This window comes from Haematobia irritans, chromosome 1 (assembly GCF_050003625.1).
Source record: "Haematobia irritans isolate KBUSLIRL chromosome 1, ASM5000362v1, whole genome shotgun sequence".
Taxonomy (NCBI): Eukaryota; Metazoa; Arthropoda; class Insecta; order Diptera; family Muscidae; genus Haematobia; species Haematobia irritans.
In genome coordinates this window covers 16,202,419-16,218,857 of record NC_134397.1, presented here as the reverse complement: position 1 = coordinate 16,218,857, position 16,439 = coordinate 16,202,419, and the positions used below count along the sequence as shown (strand labels likewise).

At 29.2% G+C, this 16,439-nt stretch overlaps 1 protein-coding gene across 2 annotated transcripts; it reads left to right on the top strand.

Moving 5' to 3' along the window:
• The first annotated feature begins 137 nt into the window (after positions 1 to 137).
• gzl (godzilla E3 ubiquitin protein ligase) lies at positions 138 to 16,083 on the top strand. 2 transcript variants are annotated; one of them, XM_075289415.1, is made up of 10 exons: positions 138 to 567; positions 6,130 to 6,573; positions 6,643 to 6,799; positions 6,861 to 7,030; positions 8,400 to 8,497; positions 8,581 to 8,774; positions 8,838 to 9,030; positions 9,102 to 9,422; positions 13,169 to 13,292; positions 13,378 to 16,083. In XM_075289415.1, the coding sequence occupies exons 3-10, from the start codon at positions 6,668 to 6,670 to the stop codon at positions 13,850 to 13,852; spliced, it is 1,707 nt and encodes a 568-aa protein (XP_075145530.1). In that variant the 5' UTR covers positions 138 to 567; positions 6,130 to 6,573; positions 6,643 to 6,667; the 3' UTR covers positions 13,853 to 16,083. The 2 variants fall into 2 exon arrangements, with proteins under 2 accessions (XP_075145530.1, XP_075145531.1); XM_075289416.1 differs by having other exon boundaries at positions 139 to 567; positions 6,643 to 6,793.
• The last annotated feature ends 356 nt before the right edge of the window (positions 16,084 to 16,439 follow it).

Genomic DNA, 16,439 nt, shown 5'->3' with positions numbered 1-16,439 from the left:
TTGCATTGGAAATAGATATCGCATTCGCAAAATATTCTAATCAGATGTTTCAGCAATGCCATCTTGTTATTAATTCATACGTCTACCATTTAATTCTGGCGTATTTAACAATTATATGGCAACACCTTTGAACTGTCAAATCCTCAATTGTCTTTAATTTTTCAATCTATTATTCCCAATGTTGTGTGCGATAATTTACAAATTTTACCAATAATAAACGGAATTTTACTGGAAAAATGTGTCCCAAAGATATATAGCAAAATTATTTAGCATTTTAAGCTAAAATTTGTGTACGATCTAGCTTTGTATGGCAATAAACAGACGTTATTTTATGTCCATGGTAATTGAACGCAATAGTAGTATGGTCGAAGACAAAAGGCCCTAAAAAAACACAAACACAAAAAGTAGAAGCAAAAAAGTGAACAAAAATAAAGAAATGAAAACAATTTCGAAGTATTGCTAACAAATTTGTGACTAAAGTGATAGAAGAAAATTTCATGACTGCTGCATATATTAGAAATACAGCAGAGGCGACCATAGTCATTAGTAACAACAGTTAATAGAAATGTAAGTACCATTATTTCCGTGGAGGGTCGTTTCATGGTCGGTTTGAAGAAGGTATACACGAAATGGAAAATATCAATAAAATTTCACCACCCACTTCCTACTTCTCCATCTATTGTTTGTGTGTGTTTTGTGTTCATTTTGATAAACACAGAATGGCCCTCAGTACATTACCATTCCTTATTTTTTTGTTGAGTGCAATGACGTTTCCACACATTCTTATTTCCACATAGTAAACTAATATCGTGTAAATCAAGCTACAATAATGTGCACCAGATTAATATAAAGTTTTAATATTTTTCATAGTAAAAACAATCTCCTGCCGTGATGTACATTTTTGTTTGATGTTAAATTTAAACTTGTTTGGCTGCTTTTTCTATCTATACCCCCTACCACCTTCCTTTATTTCAAGGTCTGGGTTGAATGTGCCCGTCAACATTATTACCTCCTTATTTGTAGAGCTATTTTGAATTTATAAGTTCTTTATTTTTACCGTGACCTTTAATTGCCCTCATTGGTACTGCATTAAAATCGATTAACAGGTGTTATTCCTTTACATGCTACGAAAATGTTTGTCTGTTTCCTTTACTTGGTTTATGTTTATGGCTGTGAAGACTTGCATATATGCGTCATGCATTTAGTATATATTTTGTGGGGGGGCTAAGATATTCAACGATTTTTCCTGTGATGTCAACCGAATGATAATACCACCTAATATATAAATCACTGTAGTGTAGATATAATCCCTGAATATGGTCCTCGAAACACATACATTTGTCCAAGAACAAAAACCGAAACTTTCTTCTTAGAGCGATAAGGCATTCGCATGTCTCATAGTTGTTAGAACACTCTTAATTAATTGAATGCATAACTAGATTTTAAATGAGAAATATTTTAAATATAATGTCCCTGCACTTTGGAAACTTCTTTAAGCAACCTAAGGGTAGGATGCACCATAAAAAAGTTGTCAATACCATGGAGGATCAAAGACACTCCCAAAGTCCATGCTTACTTCGATCAGGGTTCGTTGTATCCTTTGACAGTTAAATCTTTTAATTAATTTAATTTATTTATTATCATATATAACCAAGCCTAACAAAGGTCTTTTGGTCCGAATGATTACTGTTTACTGATATAAGAGAATAGATGTGGTTTTTGTGGATTTGAGTGAATAGGTTCTGCTGGAGAAATGTTAATAATTTACAGTAAAAAAACAATGCCGGGCGGACATGGTTGACCCAAGACTATTGCTATAGCAAATTATTATCTTATAGTGCGTAGTCGTATCATGGTTGCCATTCGAACCAACAATAATCTACTAAACTTTGTAGAAAATTCTACAAAAAAAAAAAATACCAAACAAAAAATCTTCTATAGAAAATTTTATCAAAATTTTATTTCTATAGAAAATTTTATCAAAATTTTATTTCTATAGAAAATTTTATCAAAATTTTATTTCTATAGAAAATTTTGTCAAAATTTTATTTCTATAGAAAATTTTGCCAAAAATTTATTTCTATAGAAAATTTTTCCAAAACTTTATTTCTACAGAAAATGTTGGAAAAATTTTATTTCTACAGAAAATTTTGGAAAAATTTTATTTCTATAGAAAATTTTGTTAAAATTTTATTTCTATAGAAAATTTTGTCAAAATTTTATATCTATAGAAAATTTTGTCAAAATTTTATTTCTAATGAAAATTTTGTTAAAATTTTATTTTTATAGAAAATTTTGTCAAAATGTTATTTCTATAGAAAATTTTGTAAAAATTTTATTTCTATAGAAAATTTTGTCAAAATGTTATTTCTATAGAAAATTTTGTCAAAAAAAAAAAAAAATTGACAAGCATACTTTTCCTCTGTTGGTTAAGCTACACTTGTAGTTTAGTCAATGCATGGCTTTAAGCTGAGATCAAAAACAACAATAACGATTGAAGAGAAGCCAACAATAACAAACAAAACGTATAGAAAATTTTGTCAAAATTTTATTTCTATAGAAAATTTTGTTAAAATTTTATTTCTATAGAAAATTTTGTTAAAATTTTATTTCTATAGAAAATTTTGTCAAAATTTTATTTCTATAGAAAATTTTGTCAAAATGTTATTTCTATAGAAAATTTTGTCAAAATGTTATTTCTATAGAAAATTTTGTAAAAATTTTATTTCTATAGAAAATTTTGTTAAAATTTTATTTCTGTAGAAAATTTTATTTCTATTTTATTTTCTGTGCCTGTCGTTATGAGCCACTACTTATAGATACACTTTTTAATGCTAAAATAGCCAGCTTATATTTAGAAATAAACTTTATTTTAAAATTCTTTTTTTTACGTAATGTAATTGATATTATTTTCTTTACATTGTCGATAGTTTTACAAAGTGTACATTTTCTTTAACCTTGGTTTAATTTCATAGCCTCGTTTTTTTTTGAGTAGATATCAGTAGCAATTATTAAACAAAATAACAAAGAAAAACAATTACAAGCAAAATATATTAATGTAGATGTCTATGAACTTTTGGACCATTATTTTTATTTATTTATTATTTTAGCTATTAAATACCATGCATAGATATTTGTTAACAATAACAATTTATAGTGTTTGCATTTATTTGAGCAAAAACAGTTGGAAGTAATATTTTTGTTTATTTGGTGTGTTTTTTTATACATTTGCTATTCTAGGTTTTAATTGATTCGCTCGTTGGACGCACAGCAGCGTGTATTTTGTAAAAAATGCATATCGTTTTCTATTCGGCTTATTAGTCATTACTAGCCGCCCATTATTCTGCTGCGTACTATTTTATTAATCAAATAATTGTTATTCAATATGATTGCTTTTTAAACATTTCAGTAAAAAATTGTTTATTTATTTTTGTTGTTGTGATTATCTTTAATACCTGTGAGTCTAATTGTGTTTAGATAACATTGATTTTTTATTTATTTTTTTGTATTTTAGTTTTGTATTATTTTCAAAAATTAGATCCATAATGAAAATATTTTTTTCAATATTATTAGTTTTTTTATTATTATTATTGTTAGTTTATTACATTTATTAGTAATAGTATTTGAGTAATATGAGGATATATTTACAGGATAGTTGACACGAAATTATTTTCATTGTACAAAATTAGGTTTTATTTAATTTAATTATATAAATTAGTGGCTTTCTTTGTATTGATGACTTAGTAAATAAAATGAAATTATATCGTATAGCTATAATATCTAGATTGGCATATAACCAGAGTCAACTTGGTGAACTACCCTGTATATTTCATATTGTGGGAATCTAATATGAACGTTTTATAAATGGCATGATAAACTTATTGAACCACCCATCGTATTTTAGAGCGCCTACAAACAAACAAATGACATTCTTTTGTATTATTAATTTGTTTGCTGGAAATTTATATGCTTGTTATTAAGGTTAGAGGAAGGATTTTTGCTCCGCTACATTTATTCCACATAATAATAAATTTATTTTAACTAATTTTTTCTTTTGTTACATTTTTTTGTGTTATTGAACTCAAAGATGAAATCAATGGGCCTGTTACTCATATCATGTGATAATACAAAAAAATATGTATATGCAATTGATGAGTATACAAATATAAAATGATGATTGAGTAACTTTATTTGTCGCATCATTTGAAACATTTTAATATTGCTGATTACATTTTGTATTAAATTTTGTCTGTCATTTTATTAACTTAGTCTTTTGCTTAGAGTTGGTTTTCTTACCTATTTATGAGAGCATACGCTACCCATCGAACAAAACTCCAAAGAAAGAATGGCACTCGAATGAAATGAACATTTTGAGAAAATATTCCACAAATATCAAATTTTGAGAACATTTTTATACAAAATAAAATTTTGCAAAATTTTGTATCGAAATAAAATTAAAAAATGTATGTGGAAAAATCGTTTTTTAAAAAAGTGATGCTTTTCTATCGAAATATGATTTTGCAAAAAATTTCTTCAGATTTAAATTTTTGCAAAATTTTTTTTATAGGAAAACAGCAAAAAAAAAAAAAAATCAAAAGTTTTCTATCGAAATATAATTTTGAAAAAGGAAAATTCTACCGAAATGCATTTCTGTAGAAATTTAAAATCTTATGCAAATATTTATTGACACTTTTTTTAAGTAAAAATTTTCTATAGAAACAAAATTAAAGAAAATGTAGAAATAAAAAAATTTCTATAGACATAAAATTTTGCAAAAATTTTCTATGGAAATATAAATTTGACTTAATCTTTTATAGAAATAAAACTTTGGAAACAAATAAAACTTTGCCGAAATAAAATTTTTCGAGAATTTTCTATAGAATTTTTTTTTATAATATTAAAGAAGAAACATTTTTAGAAATAAAAAAAATGGAAGTATTTTTTTTTTATAAAAATAAAGCTTTGCAATTTTTTTCTATAGAATTACAATTTTGCAAAGATTTTCTATAGAAATATAAAATTGACAAAAAATTTATAGAAATAAAACTTTGCAAACAATTGTCTACCGAAATAAAATTTTCCGAGAATTTTCTATAGAAATTATTTTTTTATAATATTAAAGAAGAAATAATTTTCCGATTTTAGGTTTTTGAAATAAAATTTGTTTGATAATTATATATGTGCATGTACTTCTAACACCTATTTTCTATAGAAATAAAAATTTGAGAAATCAAAAAGATTAATTTTTTTATAAAAATAAAACTTTACTGTCAAAATTTTGCAAAAATTTTCTATAATTTACAAAGCTTTCCATAGAAAATATAATTTCAAAAATTTTCTACTTACAGAAATAAATTTTTGTGTAGAAAAAATATTCATGGAACATTTTTGGACAAAATTTTTCATAAAAATAAAATTTATCGCCAATTTCCCAAAGAAAAAAATTGCAAAATAAAATTAGCAATAATTTTCTCAAAAAATGAAATTCAAAAAGTTTTTTTTTAACTAAAATTTTACCAAAATTTTCTTTACAAATAAAATTTAGCAATTTTTTTCTTCAAATTTTTCAAAATTTTTCTGTAGATATAAATTTTCGTTTAGAAAATGAAATTTAGGAAATTTTTTTCTAAAAACTAAGATTTGACAAAATTTTACTTTAAAAATAAAATTTAGCAAACATTTTTTATAGAAATATTTTTTTTTAATTTAGCTATAGAAGTAAAATTTTTCAAAATTTTTCTGTTGATATAAATTTTTGTTTAGAAATTTGGCAAATTTTTTTATAAATAAAATTTTACAAAATGTAAAATAAAATTTTGTATTAAAAAAAAAAACAAATTTGTATCAATTTAGTAAACTAAATTTTCCTCTATATGATAGAAATCTGAGAGATAGGACTACGAGAGTATTTTTTTTATGTAATAATAATATTTTGCAAATGTTCTAAATTTCATTTATTCAAAAATTAACAAAAAAAAACTTCAAAAATTCATAGTTCATTTTCTATTCACAATTGCATTTACTTTGGTTGCTCCTGTATCGAATGACCTGATCCTCAATTAAATATCTATTTTTTCTTTAAATAATTTAATTTTAATCATATCCTTTTCTCTCTTTTTGTTTTTACAGCTTTATAGCATTGCAAACATTGAAAAATTCATGGGCATACAAATGCTACTTGTAAGTAGGAAATTTGTTATCAATCCTCATCAGCAGCAAGAAGATCAGCAGCAGCCGCAAGATCAACAGCATCAACATCAGCTACGAAAGCGACAGCAAATATTTGATCCACTTTAAAATTTTTCTTTGTTTGCATGGTGGGACTACTGGCAGTAGAGGAGCCATCAATCAGCCGTCACTGAGTAACGACAAGATCTAGATGTAAAGTAGAGAACCAATAATAATATTAAGAACAAATATCGACTACACATACATACGAACGACAAAAGAAGTAAAGAAAAGCGACGACAGAGCGGCTCAACATAAGTGTAGGTGAACAAGTTAATTTCCAATTAAACGATCTCTCACTTGCACTCGCTTGAACGTTTTCACTGCAAACAGCAGTAGTAGCATGTATGCATTTGTTTTTGTTTTATTTATTTACTTAATTGTATGTGTAATCTATTTGTTTATATTACTTAGATTTTGAGTATACACTCAATTTACAATGGAGACCAAACGACAATGTTTCCATACGCTATTACTACCACGTCTTATTGTATGCCTTTGCATTTTGGGTCCTTTACATCAAGTTGATGGCCATATCTTGGTCTATCGTCGCATTACGAATCAGGTTTTTGTAAATTTATTTCGTCTTAGTCATAATGGAAGTCCATTTCTAACTCTTTATTTTTCACTAGCTCATCGAGGAATACAATGATATGCCAGCACAATTTGGTCCAAGCCTTTCTTCGACTGGTATAAAAGTTTTTGCAGCACCTGCATTTCCTGAAGAGGCTTGTGTGAAAATTGCTCCACCACCGAAGGAAAATTATCCTCCTAAAGCAAAGTATGCAGCCATTATAAAAAGGTAAGTAGAAAATTTGAAGAAAAAAATGATCAAAAATATCTTTTTTATTTCTATAGAAAATTTTGTCAAAATTTTATGTCTATAGAGATTTTTTCAAAATTTTATTTCTATAGAAAATTTTGTCAAAATTTTATTTCTATAGAAAATTTTGTCAAAATTTTATTTCCATTCAAAACCTTGTCACAATTTTATTTCTATAGAAAATTTTGTCAAAATTTTATTTCTATAGAAAATTTTGTCAAAATTTTATTTCTATAGAAAGTTGTCAAAATTCTTCAAAATTTTATTTCTATATACAATTTTGTCAAAATTTTATTTCTATAGAAAGTTGTCAAAATTCTTAAAAATTTTATTTCTATAGAAAATTTTATTTCTATATAAAATTTTATTTCTATATAAAATTTCGGCAAAATTTTATTTCTATAGAAAATTTTATTTCTATTAAAATTTCGTCAAAATTTTATTTCTATAGAAAATTTTGTCAACATTTGTTTCTATAGAAAATTTTGTCAAAATTTTGTCAAAATTTTATTGCTACAGAAAATTTTGCCAAAATGTTATTTTTATGGAAAGTTTGTCAACATTTTATTTCTATAGAACATTTTGTCAAAATTTTATTTCTATAGAAAATTGATGTACCTCTTACAATAAAAATAAAAAAACGGAAATCAAACTAAAAACATTTTCTTAAAATTTTCCAATGACGGGAGACGACAATCCTTTGCCCAACTAGGGATTATTTATTTATTACTTAATTTATAATAATTACAAATTATAATAAACTAGAGGCTATCTAAACTAGAGGCTATTTAAAATTTTTGTACAACAAATCTCATGAAATCATGGCCTCTGGCACAGAGAATGAAGCCGCCGAGTCGCGCCGCTGATTTCAGTCGCCTCCGACCATTTTTTGCCAGTCGAAGCCGCCGCCGAATATTTCGACTCATCTCGACTCAAATTAAGCCGCCAATTAATCAAAAATATGGATTTAAATCAGAAAAATGTATTAAAAATTGTCGTAATTTTTACCAAAATTTTGAGTCTTTCACTCACAATCAATCTATTTCAAAGTGTTATAATAATTTTGCAAAAACTTGACTCAGAAAATTAGAATGAAATGTAAATTTGATGGTTAGATTGGTTGTACAACTAATCTCATTACCATTCGAATAACTTCCAATTGATCTTATAATGGATAATTGTCCGCCGTCGAAGAGCCATATTTATATCGGCTTAGCCGTCAAGCCGCCGCCGCAAAAAATGGGTCGGCTTCACTCTCTGCTCTGGCATCTCTAGGGAGGCCAGAATGGCCTCTACAACTAAGATGATATAAATTTCTATTGTTTTTGTTCTGTTGTTTTCTTTTCAGAGGAGGTGTGAATTGCACTTTTGAGAAAAAAGTACGCATTGCACAGGCTGCTGGATTCGATGCTGTCATTATCTACAACAATGATAGTGATGATTTGGGTAAGATCTCACTTTTCATCTTCCATTGATATCTACTATACGCTTAAGTAATAAATTTTGATTTTATCCTTTACAACCAACAGAACACATGTCTGCCCAAAATTCCAGTGGGATAATGATACCATCAGTATTTGTAGGCCACACAGCGGGCATGACCCTGAGATCATTCTTAACACCGGAAATTGTTTTAGTTATTAATGATGAGTTACCCTTTAATATTAATACACAATTAATTTTGCCATTTTCAATATTGATTGGAATATGCTTCTTGATAATGGTAAACTGGATTTTTTTGTTGGCTTTCCGTTATAACTTCGATAATGTTGTGTGTATTTTCTAGATATTTTATATGATTTATAAATGCATACGAGAAGAGAGACGTCTGAGACGATATCGTTTACCCAAGAGAATGTTGAAAAAATTACCCATCATTAAATATACAAAAAACAGTGATATTGCCTATGACACTTGTGTGATATGCTTAGAGACATTTGCCGAGGGTGATAAGCTTAGAGTATTACCATGCAAGCATCGTAAGTATTGCAAAAAGAGTTTTGCTATTCGGAGGATATAATCTCAATGTATTTGATATTTTTACTTGCAGCGTACCATAGCGATTGCATAGATGTTTGGCTAACCGAAAATAAACGTGAATGTCCAATTTGTAAGCGTCGGGTTTTTACGAAAGGCGAAGCCCGATCACAACGGAATCGACAGTCTTCATTGGATAGTATGGTAGATACCGACGATGATACGGCTCCGTTGTTACGTCAGACATCACAAAATTCTTCAAATGCTACACTGACATCATCTAATCGCTCATCTTCCACCACTAGACATGGCACCTTCCAAAGAGGTAGTGCAGGTGGTGGAGGCGTGGAATCAGGTGCCAGTGTTGGAGATGTTACTTCCGATGATGAAAATAGTAAGTATAAAAAACCACGATATATTCTTGAGATATTACATATAAACCAAAAATTGCAATAGAAAAAATGATTTATTAGAGTTACGAGGTTTTTCGGCGCAAATCTCTACAGCGGATATTATTACTGCTATTTCAGCGCAACCTAAGGGATTGCGGCATCATTTCATGACAGTCGATGAAACATGAAATGGCTGGAAAACGCCAAAGTCCAAAGTACAACGGCTTTTCTTTGTAACAGAATGTGACACTTTTAAAAATAAGGGTGCTGCCTCTTATTACGAGTGACACTTGTCACGTTTTTGAAATTCTCGACGGAAATAAAATTTTGACAAAATTTTCTATAGAAATAAAATGTTGACAAAATTTTCTATAGAAATAAAATGTTAACAAAATTTTCTATAGAAATGTAAGGTGACTAATTAAGTACTTGCAACTGAACGAAACTGAGGAAAATCCTGCCTCAGAGTTATATGTCATTTTCTACTTTACGTAACTTGTCGGCATGGCTGTCGTTGATTTGTGAAAAGCATTCAATAGGCAGTAGTAGCAGGCTTGTCGATAAGTTACGTTCTTTTATCAGAAGTGGGATATCAAAAAAAAATCTTATGTAGCTGTCAAAAAAAAAGAAAATTGGTATAGACATTTTTCACAAAAGGAAAAATTCAAAAAGGAATATATTTGCCCACAACAGGGCTAACAACGAATTGGAGCTGGAAAATATAACGAAATGCAGAATCAGTAGCGTTATCTCCGACGAAGAGTCAGCAGTCGTTGCAGTTCCATCGGTGGTTATGTGGTGTGGCATTGAGGAATGCGAAAGACTAGTTCCTGTATTTAGCCCATCACTTCCGGATTCAGTTTCGCCTCGTGAATGGATTATAAGTAAGTAAAGTAAAGGATCCACAGATTAATGACGTTACTGGATACATTGCTGAAGTTAAGGTGCCATTAGAGCTATTGGGTTATAATGAATCGCATTTGTCTGTTATGGAACAACAAAGAAACCGTGAGGTCTCATAACCGAATTCGAATGGATTGGTTTGGTTTCATACAGTTATGGTAAGATCGTAAGTATAACATTGGTTGTTCAATTGGAATTGGACAGCTTGAGCGAAAGTTTGTTTCCTGGATGTATTCCAGGTTGATGAAGTTTGGATTTTGTTCCCTGGTCATTACTAGGTTAAGCGGCTGTGTGGAGTAGAGGTGTGCACGTGAGTAATAGTTACCGAAGTGTCTGAAAACATGAGCATTATTAAAATCGAGAGTGTTATTAAACTCTTAACATTCCAGGTGTCACTAAAATTGTAATTGAACAGGAATATTTTCGTGAGTGTAATTCGTTACTCACGCACACTCACGAAGATTGCGTGACTCACGCTCACGAACGACATTTTGGTTTGTTAATCACGCCCACGCACACTCACGCTGTTGTCATGTGCGTGACTCACGCACAAATCACAAACATTTTCGTGAGTCACGACAATTTCGTGTCACGTGCACACCTCTACTGTGGAGGTATTCCACATTGAGCGATGGTTTGCGTAATTTTGTTCCCTGGTTGTTGCCAGGTTGAGCGGCTCTGTGATTGTAGTACATATTGAGCGATGGTTTATTTGGTTGTTCCCTGGGTATTGCCAGGTTGAGAGGCTCTGTGATGTTAATTGCCATTGGGCGTTGATTAATTTAGTGTTCCATGGCCGTATTTCAGGTTGAGCGGTTTGTTGATTCTGTGGCAGTGAAGCTTTCTGTAAATGAAGATTTAGCCATAATCACCGAGGACAGTGATAGTACAGGATGGCCGAGTTGTAAGATGGCTAATTAAGTACTTGCAACTGAACAAAACTGAGGAAAATCCTGCCTTAGAGTTATACGTCATTTTCTAGTTTACGCAGCTTGTCGGCATGGCTGTCGTTGATTTGTGAAAAACGTTCAATAAGCAGTAGTAGCAGGCGTGTCGATAAGTTACGTTATTTTAGAAATAAAATTTTGACAAAATTCTCTATAGAAATAAAATTTTGACAAAATTTTCTATAGAAACCAAATTTTGGGGAAATTTTCTATCAAAATAAATTTTTCTTTAGAAATAAAATTTTGGCAAAATTTTCTATAGCAATAAAATGTTGACAAAATTTTCTATAGAAATAAAATTTTGACAAAATTTTCTATAGAAATAAAATTTTGACAAAACTTTCTATAGAAATAAAATTTTGATAAAATTTTGACAAAATTTTCTACAGAAATAAAATTTTGACAAAGGTTAGGTTAGGTTAGGTTATGTGGCAGCCCGATGTATCAGGCTCACTTAGACTATGCAGTCCATTGTGATACCACAGTGGTGAACTTCTCTCTTATCACTGAGTGCTGCCCGATTCCATGTTAAGCTCAATGACAAGGGACCTCCTTTTTATAGCCGAGTCCGAACGGCGTTCCACATTCCAGTGAAACCACTTAGAGAAGCTTTGAAACCCTCAGAAATGTCACCAGCATTACTGAGGTGGGATAATCCACCGCTGAAAAACTTTTTGGTTTTCGGTCGTAGCAGGAATCGAGCGGGCATGCTAACCATTGCACACGGTGGCTCCCAATTTTGACAAAACATCCTATAGAAATAAAATTTTGACAAAATTTTCTAAAGAAATAAAATTTTGACAAAACATTCTATAGAAATAAAATTTTGACAACATTTTCTGTCGAAATGAAACTTTGACAACATTTTCTATAAAAATAAAATTTTTTAGACATATAAAATTTTGAAAATATTTTCTATAGAAGGTTAGGTGGCAGCCCGATGTATCAGGCTCACTTAGACTATTCAGTCCATTGTTCTACCACATTGGTGAACTTCTCTCTTTTCACTGAGTGCTGCCCGATTCCATGTTAAGCTCAATGACAAGGGACCTCGTTTTTATTGCCGAGTCCGAACGGCGTTCCACATTGCAGTGAAACCACTTAGAGAAGCTTTGAAACCCTCAGAAATGACATCAGCATTACTGAGGTGGGATAATCAACCGCTGAAAAACTTTTTGGTGTTCGGTCGAAGCAGGAATCGAACCCACTACATTATGTATGCAAGGCGGGCAAACTAAACATTGCACCACGGTGGCTCCCAAATTTTCTATAGAAACGACATTTTGAGGAAATTTTCTATCGAAATAAAATTTCGACAAAATTTTCTATAGAAATAAAATTTTGAGAAAATTTTCTATAGAAATAAGATTTTTTGAAAATTTTCTATAGGAATAAAATTTTGAGAAAATTTTCTATAGAAATAAGAATTTTAGAAAATTTTCTATAGAAATAAAAATTTGAGAAATTTGTCTATAGAAATAAAATTTTGAGAAAATTGTTTGGCAGGTTTTTGGTCAAATTTTCTCGAAATTTTGGTAGATTTTTTGGGCTCGAGGGGCAACCGTATGAGTATCTCTGTAAGTGGCTATTTGAGTGTGGTTGTAAAATGAGTTAAATAATAATAAAAAAAAAAAAAACAAAAAAGTGTGCTTCAAAGAAGCAAATGCTGTTCCATTGAATGTAAAAGTTTTGACGCCTCTCTTTTTTGCACATTTTCTAACATAAGATGACTTTCTGGAGAAAGTTAAAACTATCTTAAGCCTATTATGCTAGGCTTAATTATTGGGCCCATTGGAAAGCTCACTTAGATTAGAAAAATAATTCTAGTTTACCAAACTACCACTTCGTTCCAATCAAACTGGATTACTATATTTATATAATATTTCATTTTTTTTCAGTGCTTACATCTTCTGGTCCTCGTATAAATCCCTTTGATCGTTCACCAAATTTGCCACCACATTTGGCTGCCCAACTCAACAGTGACAATCGTAGAAGTTCTGTGTGGTCTTGGCCAGTTTTCAGGTACTTCTTTGCTTTTTGTCATCTGAGTAGCGTAGTCAAATACAAACGATTTTTTTCTTTTGTTATTTATCTTCTCCTTTTACAGATGGTTTAGCCGTCGACCAACTACTATAAGTATTGCTGCTCCTCCTTATCAAGAAGATATGTTAAGTGACGTCATAGCTGGGGAAAATCTAATGGAAACAGCTACGTCGGTATCTAATATACCCACGTCCAATTTAAGAGGAACAGAAACACATCATTCCTCGAATAATGTTTTAAATCCGAATTTAAGCGGTTCCTTTAAAGATGACGAGGAGGATGATGCACCATTGCAATCATTATACGAACCGGCATCAAATTTAATTAATCATCAAAATTCTCAACAACAGACACAGCAAATGGCTATAGACAATAGTCAGGCTGCAGTTGTAGACACCGATTCGATTTTCCTACAAACTCCCACACAAGGGGGTCTAGCGGTAGCCGCATTACCTCCCAATACGAATGAGACATTTAACACCGTAAACACAACATCCAACAATCAACGTATAACAAATAAACCAACAAGGTTTTGGTAATATTTATGAATTATTATTAAAAAAAATTGCTATACAGATAGACAGAGATAGAGTTTTTGTTTTCAATATATAGTAATTCAATGGAAATGGAGAAGGATGGAATTATTTTAATGAAATGCTGTGAGCTTATCAGATTTATTATGTGACACAAAATCAAAAGGGTTTCATATCATTTTGACTCAATATATCGAAAAAGGGATTTTTGGCATCTTTGCTTTAGGATTTTTTTCCTTTTACTAGTTTATATGAATATTTACCATAGCATGGATATTTTTATAAGACGCTGGAATTCGTCTTTTTTTTGTTTGCCAAGGGAATATAGAGTATAGCTTGGTAATAAATAGATCCTCATAATTACACAGATATTTTTGTGATTTTTTTAATATTGTTTTTTTTTTTTTTTTGCAGTAAGAATTTCCCTAATATATAATGAGCTAATAGTTTTTTGTTAAAGAAAATTAACAGAGATTTTTAACTCGACTAAACCTTAAAAAGGAGACACATCTAACAAAAAAACAAAACAAAAAACAAAAATTTTATGTTTTTGATGTTTTATCGATCTTTATTTTCTAATAAAAGTTTTTATTTTTTTTCTCGAAAATACATAAAAACTTTTATTAGTTAAAAAAATAATCGCAACCAATTTTCTTGTCATCTTAGATTTCCAAAATCCCAATTTAGAATTTTAATAAATGTAGCTTTTTATTGTTTTTACTATTCATGACATTTATATGCCAATTTTTTTAAGGATATAAAAGCGAAAAATGATCAAAATGCCCGCTTTAAATTTTTTAAAATGAAGAATAAAAAAAACCCGTTTGCAAATATTGATTCTCCAGCATCCCATATAGTAGTTTTTGTCTTCAAATTGCAAGAGAAAATTTATTTTTTTTTTAAATCTGAAATCGGACATTCGTTACAGTGGGTCAATATCGCCATTCGTTAGATTGGGTCAAAATTTATGAATCGCCTTACATTTGGTCATTATATATATTTGAATTTGTCCATATCGTGTTCATAGCAAGTTTAAGGGTTCTGCGTTACTCCTTACTCCTTTCCTTAGAGTTGTGTTTTCAAACAAAAAAAAAGAGAAAATCTTTCGAAAAATTTACACTTTATATCTTTCTCATCATTTTTTTTTCATGTTTTAATGTTAGGGAAAAACTTCCTTCCTATTAATCCTCCTTTATAAAAAAAAAAAATACATAATTGTGATTTATTTAAAGCCGATGGTTTAAATTTAAAACAAAAAACAAAAATAAATACAAAAAATAGCTTATCTTTAAATAACAAATTAAAAAAAAAATATATAACAAAAACAAAAATTAAACCGAAAAAAAACTTAAATTTAAGCCTGTTCATGATGATGATTAAGAGGATAGGAATTAAAAATGTTTACCAAAATATTTTCTCATATACAGCTATTAATGAATATTTTGTTTTGTTTTAATACCCAGAGACAAAGAAAACGAAAGGAAGCCAAAAAGGAGAAATCCTAGGTATACCTTGTTGTAGGCCACCACTACCAGTTCCATCTATAATTATAATTTTATAAACTGTATATGTAATGTATTACTCTATATGAAAAGAAATACAAAAAATAATACAACAACATACTAATACTAGTATAAAAAACACAAACAACAAACATTTTTATATCTCTGTACCATTGTTTCATTGTTTTTATTATTTAATTATATTTTTCGTTTTTTTTTGTAATTTTGTTAACCCCTTTTTTTTGTTTTACTTTAAATTACTTTCGAAATTATCCAAAATTGATCAACATTTATATTTATACTATACGGTTTACCAATATCTTTTTTATATCTCCAAGTTATGTACCAAAAACTATATAGGAAAGAATACGAAAAAAAACAGTCAAATTTAATCAATAATCATTTAATTGCAATTTATTGGCATATGTGTTAATAACTAAGTACCTTTATTATATAATTTTTAGTTTTTTTTTAATTGTTAAGCAACATATATATAAATAAATATAATAATGTATTATGAATATGAATTAAAAATTAAACAAACGAAACAAATTTTGATTGAATTACAACTGTTGTTATATTTTTTATGTTCTATATAATATTATACAAAGAGAGACAGATAGACACACATTCATACACACACGATTAATACATTATATATATAAAACATACATCATATAAAAATAGTTGTAATTAAAGCATAAAAATTTCAATAAACATGTTTATTTTTCTACATATTTTGTATATTTATTTTCCATTTAAATCTTTGTACATATTTACTATTTTACAGAAGTGGAAGCAATTTCAATTTGAATTTATTGGAGAGTTTAAATTTTTTGTTTTCAATAAGATTTTATAAGATCAAGATTTCTTTGCTGTTATTTATTTGAGAATACATTCTCAATCGTCGGACATTAGAATTTCCACATGATACTCGGGGTCATATTCAACAGCCTTCAAGTTTTTCGCTTATGCTAATGCTATTTGGGATAAGCTCAAGCTCCAAGGTAAGTATTCTCGTAAGGTCCCCAAACCACTAGTCCATAGAATCACATCCTGAGCTTTACACTCTGTCCGTTAAAGAACGAGAT